This window comes from Oncorhynchus clarkii, chromosome 21 (assembly GCF_045791955.1).
Source record: "Oncorhynchus clarkii lewisi isolate Uvic-CL-2024 chromosome 21, UVic_Ocla_1.0, whole genome shotgun sequence".
Taxonomy (NCBI): Eukaryota; Metazoa; Chordata; class Actinopteri; order Salmoniformes; family Salmonidae; genus Oncorhynchus; species Oncorhynchus clarkii.
The window spans coordinates 50,954,384-50,961,177 of NC_092167.1; the positions used below are offsets into that span (position 1 = coordinate 50,954,384).

At 43.3% G+C, this 6,794-nt stretch overlaps 1 protein-coding gene across 1 annotated transcript; it reads right to left on the reverse strand.

The window, feature by feature from the left end:
• Nucleotides 1-603: 603 nt before the first annotated feature.
• LOC139379250 (keratin-associated protein 12-2-like) lies at nt 604-1,068 on the reverse strand. Its single transcript, XM_071122047.1, has one exon. The coding sequence runs from the start codon at nt 1,066-1,068 to the stop codon at nt 604-606; it is 465 nt and encodes a 154-aa protein (XP_070978148.1).
• Nucleotides 1,069-6,794: the final 5,726 nt, after the last annotated feature.

Here is a 6,794-nt window from a genome sequence, read left to right on the forward strand (position 1 = left end):
CCTTGACTCCTACTGGCATGGCCAGCACAGCCTTGACTCCTGCTGGCATGGCCAGCACAGCCTTGACTCCTACTGGCATGGCCAGCACAACCTTGACTCCTACTGGCATGGCCAGCACAGCCTTGACTCCTACTGGCATGGCCAGCACAGCCTTGACTCCTACTGGCATGGCCAGCACAACCTTGACTCCTACTGGCATGGCCAGCACAGCCTTGACTCCTACTGGCATGGCCAGCACAGCCTTGACTCCTACTGGCAGGGCCAGCACAGCCTTGACTCCTACTGGCATGGCCAGCTCAGCCTTGACTCCTACTGGCATGGCCAGCACAGCCTTGACTCCTACTGGCATGGCCAGCACAGCCTTGACTCCTACTGGCATGGCCAGCACAACCTTGACTCCTACTGGCATGGCCAGCACAGCCTTGACTCCTACTGGCATGGCCAGCACAGCCTTGACTCCTACTGGCATGGCCAGCTCAGCCTTGACTCCTACTGGCATGGCCAGCACAGCCTTGACTCCTACTGGCATGGCCAGCTCAGTCTTGACTCCTACTGGCATGGCCAGCACAGCCTTGACTCCTACTGGCATGGCCAGCACAGCCTTCACCCTACTGGCATGGCCAGCACAGCCTTGACTCCTACTGGCATGGCCAGCTCAGTCTTGACTCCTACTGGCATGGCCAGCACAGCCTTGACTCCTGCTGGCATGGCCAGCTCAGTCTTGACTCCTACTGGCATGGCCAGCTCAGTCTTGACTCCTACTGGCATGGCCAGCTCAGCCTTGACTCCTACTGGCATGGCCAGCTCAGCCTTGACTCCTACTGGCATGGCCAGCACAGCCTTGACTCCTACTGGCATGGCCAGCACAGCCTTGACTCCTACTGGCATGGCCAGCTCAGCCTTGACTCCTACTGGCATGGCCAGCACAGCCTTGACTCCTACTGGCATGGCCAGCACAGCCTTGACTCCTGCTGGCATGGCCAGCACAACCTTGACTCCTACTGGCATGGCCAGCTCAGCCTTGACTCCTACTGGCATGGCCAGCTCAGCCTTGACTCCTACTGGCATGACCAGCACAAACAGATTGTTTATTTTTTTATGGTTACAGAAAGAAATATATAATTCACTTTCCTGTGGCAACGTGATGGCCAATACAAATCTTGTTGCTGCATGGTTATTTTTACTGCTGTGACAATGCCCGGTCAAATTAAGATCCAACATTTGTAGTAGTAGTAGTAGTGGGCAGTTGTCATTTTTTTTTAAGTTTGTGAGAAAAAAACGCATTGATACGATTACAAAAACAGCTGTATCTTGATTGGTAGAAGTAATTTCTCTTCTGATTGCCGATTTGAATATCAGAGAAGAATACTAGCATGTCATAAGGCTCTAAGGGCCCGGTTCTGACTTAGGAAATGTATACCTTTCTTACACACGCTTTTCCTACACACTTTCTCAGTAGTTGGTATTCACTCTTACCTTATGCAGGTGCGTTACAGGCTTTGCGGGCTGGGTTCCCTTGCGGGGTGCTGAATACATTTAATTCAGTCGCTGAAAACACCTCCCATTTTGTTAAGCCAACAGACTTTTTTTTCTCGTGGAGTTTTCATTCAGTAGTGTTTTCAGTCCATTTATCTAAAGCCGTCCCTTTTAAATTTGGTGTACTTTTTTTTTTTAATTTAATTTTCTCTACAGACTCGCTAGATATTATATCGGGAGAAGAGATCAGAATAATAGGGATCAAATAAAGAAAGCTACAGTGGGGCAAAAAAAGTATTTAGTCAGCCACCAATTGTGCAAGTTCTCCCACTTAAAAAGATGAGAGAGGCCTGTAATTTTCATCATAGGTACACTTCAACTATGACAGACAAAATGAGAAGAAAAAAAATCCAGAAAATCACATTGTAGGATTTTTTTAATGAATTTATTTGCAAATTATGGTGGAAAATAAGTATTTGATCAATAACAAAAGTTTATCTCAATACTAAATACACACAATTCTTCCCCTTTTTTGCACCAATTGTAGATTATTTTGGGTTAGGGAAGTATTTATGAATAATAACCCCCAAAAAAGTTTGGAGAGCCTGTATGCACAAAATATATTGGTGAATCAACCAAAATGTGCCGCCCTTTGCGAGGCACTACAAAACCGCCCTGGTCTTTGTGGTTGAATCTGTGTTTGAAATTCACTGCTAGACTGAGGGACCTTACAATTAACTGTATGTGTTGAGTACAGAGATGAGGTAGTCATTCAAAAATCATGTTAAACACTTATTGCACACGGTGAGTCTATGCAACTTGGTATGTGACGAACAGGCCCCCACTTAACATCTACGGGGCTGCACTCGCGGTGAGCGGGTCGAGAGTTTCAAGTTCCTTGGTGTCCACATCACCAACAAACTATCATGGTCCAAACACACCAGGACAGTCATGAAGAGGGCACGACAAAACCTTTTCCCAACATTTGGTATGGGTCCCCATCTCTTCAAAAAGTTCTACAGCTGCACCATCGAGAGCATCCTGGCCGGTTGCATCACCGCCTGCTATGGCAACTGCTCGGCCTCCGACCGCAAGGCGCTACAGAGGGTGGTGCGAACGGCCCAGTACATCACTGGGGCCAAGCTTCCTGCCATCCAGGACCTCTTTACCAGGCGGTGTCAGAGGAAGAACCTAAAAATTGTTTTATTACCCTAGTCATAGACTGTTCTCTTTGCAACTGCACGGCAAGAGGTACCGGAGCGCCAAGTCTAGTTCCAAAAGGCTCCTTAACACCAACCCCCAAGCCTTAAGACTGATGAACAATTCATCAAAAGTTTCTTAAATGTTTCTTAACTCGATTTATTGAACTGCATTGTTGGTTAAAGGCTTGTAAGTAGGCATTTCATGGCCTGTTGGCCTTTATGGTAGAGTGGCCAGACGGAAGCCACTCCTCAGTAAAAGGCACATGACAGCCCGCTTGGAGTTTGCCAAAAGGCACCTAAAGGACTCAGACCAGGAGAAACAAGATTCTCTGGTCTGATGAAACGAAGATTGAACTCTTTGGCCTGAATGCCAAAGATCACATCTGAAGGAAACCAGCCAACATCTCTACGGTGAAGCATGGTGGTGGCAGCATCATGCTGTGGGGATGTATTTCAGCGACTGGGAGACTAGTCAGGATCGAGGCAAAGAGTAACGGAGTGGTGAGAGAGAGAGAGACCTGAAAATGATTGTGCAGCAACGCTCCCCATCCAACTTGACAGAGCTTGAGAGGATCTACAGAGATGAATGTGAGAAACTCCCCAAATACAGATGTGCCAATTTTGTAGCGTCAATTTAATCAATTTTAGAATAAGGCTGTAAAGTAACAAAATGTGGACAAAGTCAAGGGGTCTGAATACTTTCTGAAGGCACTGTATATCAAATGCATCAGAAAATGTATTTAATGCATTTCATAGTAATGTATTTTAAAATATATTTTATCATGTATTTATCGATACATTTGGTAAATATATATTTACAAATATTTTGTGAAATTAATTCCAACATGCGTTTAAATATATTTGTAAGAAATATATATTTTAATTAAAATGTATGGCAAATATAAGAATTATTGAAACGAAATGGTGACTTTATTAACAATGAAGCTATTATGTATTGACTATTATGTGTGCTACTGCCTTGACTGTTGATCTGGCTGTGTCAAAACTACAGTCACATGTTATAGCTATGCAGGAATCCCTAGCTGATTTAAAACTTGTACTGAATACGGGCAGAACGAAATGCATTGTTGTTTTCAAACTCTCGTAAAAAAATGTTTCAGATTAACTACACGTTCACTCTTTAGATGGTTCTCCAATCAAATGTGTTCCCGTTTATCAATACTTAGACATTGGGATTGTTGTTTTAAAAAACACAGATGAGCTGGTTAAATAAGAAACTAAGGTTTAACGTAGTCTTTTTCTACAGAAACGGATCGTAACGTTCTCTGAGCAGTAGGGAGCAGATTATTCACTCAACCTGTTGATCTGTTGTTGTTTATGGTGATGTTGTTTATCAAAGTGCAGCTGCTAAAACTCTTAAACCTTTGGCTGCCATCTCCCATAATGCCCTTCGTTTCGTTACAGGGTTTTAATACTCATCACTGCATTCACTGAAGACCTCATTCCATCTCCCATAATGCCCTTCGTTTCGTTACAGGGTTTTAATACTCATCACTGCATTCACTGAAGACCTCATTCCATCTCCCATAATGCCCTTCGTTTCGTTACAGGGTTTTAATACTCATCACTGCATTCACTGAAGACCTCATTCCATCTCCCATAATGCCCTTTGTTTCGTTACAGGGTTTTAATACTCATCACTGCATCCTCTATCTAAAGGTTGGCTGGACTTCACTGAAGACCTCATTCCATCTCCCGTAATGCCCTTCGTTTCGTTACAGGGTTTTAATACTCATCACTGCATCCTCTATCTAAAGGTTGGCTGGACTTCACTGAAGACCTCATTCCATCTCCCATAATGCCCTTCGTTTCGTTACAGGGTTTTAATACTCATCACTGCATCCTCTATCTAAAGGTTGGCTGGACTTCACTGAAGACCTCATTCCATCTCCCATAATGCCCTTCGTTTCGTTACAGGGTTTTAATACTCATCACTGCATCCTCTATCTAAAGGTTGGCTGGACTTCACTGAAGACCTCATTCCATCTCCCATAATGCCCTTCGTTTCGTTACAGGGTTTTAATACTCATCACTGCATCCTCTATCTAAAGGTTGGCTGGACTTCACTGAAGACCTCATTCCATCTCCCATAATGCCCTTCGTTTCGTTACAGGGTTTTAATACTCATCACTGCATCCTCTATCTAAAGGTTGGCTGGACTTCACTGAAGACCTCATTCCATCTCCCATAATGCCCTTCGTTTCGTTACAGGGTTTTAATACTCATCACTGCATCCTCTATCTAAAGGTTGGCTGGACTTCACTGAAGACCTCATTCCATCTCCCATAATGCCCTTCGTTTCGTTACAGGGTTTTAATACTCATCACTGCATCCTCTATCTAAAGGTTGGCTGGACTTCACTGAAGACCTCATTCCATCTCCCATAATGCCCTTCGTTTCGTTACAGGGTTTTAATACTTATCACTGCATCCTCTATCTAAAGGTTGGCTGGACTTCACTGAAGACCTCATTCCATCTCCCATAATGCCCTTCGTTTCGTTACAGGGTTGTAATACTCATCACTGCATCCTCTATCTAAAGGCTGGCTGGACTTCACTGAAGACCTCATTCCATCTCCCATAATGCACTTCGTTTCGTTACAGGGTTTTAATACTCATCACTGCATCCTCTATCTAAAGGCTGGCTGGACTTCACTGAAGACCTCATTCCATCTCCCATAATGCCCTTCGTTTCGTTACAGGGTTTTAATACTCATCACTGCATCCTCTATCTAAAGGTTGGCTGGACTTCACTGAAGACCTCATTCCATCTCCCATAATGCCCTTCGTTTCGTTACAGGGTTTTAATACTCATCACTGCATCCTCTATCTAAAGGTTGGCTGGACTTCACTGAAGACCTCATTCCATCTCCCATAATGCCCTTCGTTTCGTTACAGGGTTGTAATACTCATCACTGCATCCTCTATCTAAAGGTTGGCTGGACTTCGTTAAAAACCTGCATCTCTACATGACTCCCATTTTGTTTACGAGACCCTACTTCATACACTTCTGTCTTATCTAACTTTGCTGCTGAAGTCTAGACACCGGAGTTGCCTAACTTCGTTCACAGTGATTGGTTAACTCTTAAAGTTCCCTAGGGTCTACACCGAGCTAGATAAATCTGCTTTAAGTTTTAATTCCAAATACATTTAATCTTGGTGTTCTGGTGCCGTTCGGCCTATTTCAAGTTTTGATTGACTTATTTGTGGAGGAATATAACTGTTTTTCTGGGTGATGATTTATTTCCCATGACAGTGTTTTTGTATTTTAGTGTGTTTATGTTTAGGTATTATTGTATTATGCAGGGCCTATTTGGAAATGAGACCCAGGTTTCAATGCGTCTTCCCTTTTAAATAAATAATTAATTAAATGTAACATTATGAAAACTTAGTAGGCTCCTTGGTATCACATGCACATACAGTTGAAGTCAGAAGTTTACATACACCTTAGCCAAATATACATTTAAACTTCAGTTTTTCACAATTCCTGACATTTAATCCTAGTAAAAAATTCCCTGTTTTAGGTCAGTTAGGATCACCACTTTATTTTAAGAATGTGAAATGTCAGAATAATAGTAGAGAGAATTATTTATTTCAGCTTTTATTTCTTTCATCACATTCCCAGTGGGTCAGAAGTTTACATACACGCAATTAGTATTTGCTATCATTGCCTTTAAATTGTTTAACTTGGGTCAAACGTTTCGGGTAGCCTTCCACAAGCTTCCCACAATAAGTTGGGTGAATGTTGGCCCATTCCTCCTGACAGAGCTGGTGTAACTGAGTCAGGTTTGTAGGCCTCCTTGCTCGCACACACTTTTTCAGTTCTGCCCACAAATTTTCTATGGGATTGAGGTCAGGGCTTTGTGATGGCCACTCCAATACCTTGACATTGTTGTCCTTAAGCCATTTTTGCCACAACTTTGGAAGGATGCTTGGGGTCGTTGTCCATTTGGAAGACCCATTTGCAACCAAGCTTTAACTTCCTGACTGATGTCTTGAGATGTTGCTTCAATATATCCACATAATGTTCCAAAACGTGTTTTCAATACCTCTTTGGTGAAAATAGACCAAATGATTAGTGTGAGGAGCTACTAAC

Excerpts from the sequence above, each read along its gene's own strand:
- LOC139379250 (XM_071122047.1), bottom strand. The coding sequence starts at position 1,068 with ATGCCAGTAGGAGTCAAGGCTGAGCTGGCCATGCCAGTAGGAGTCAAG.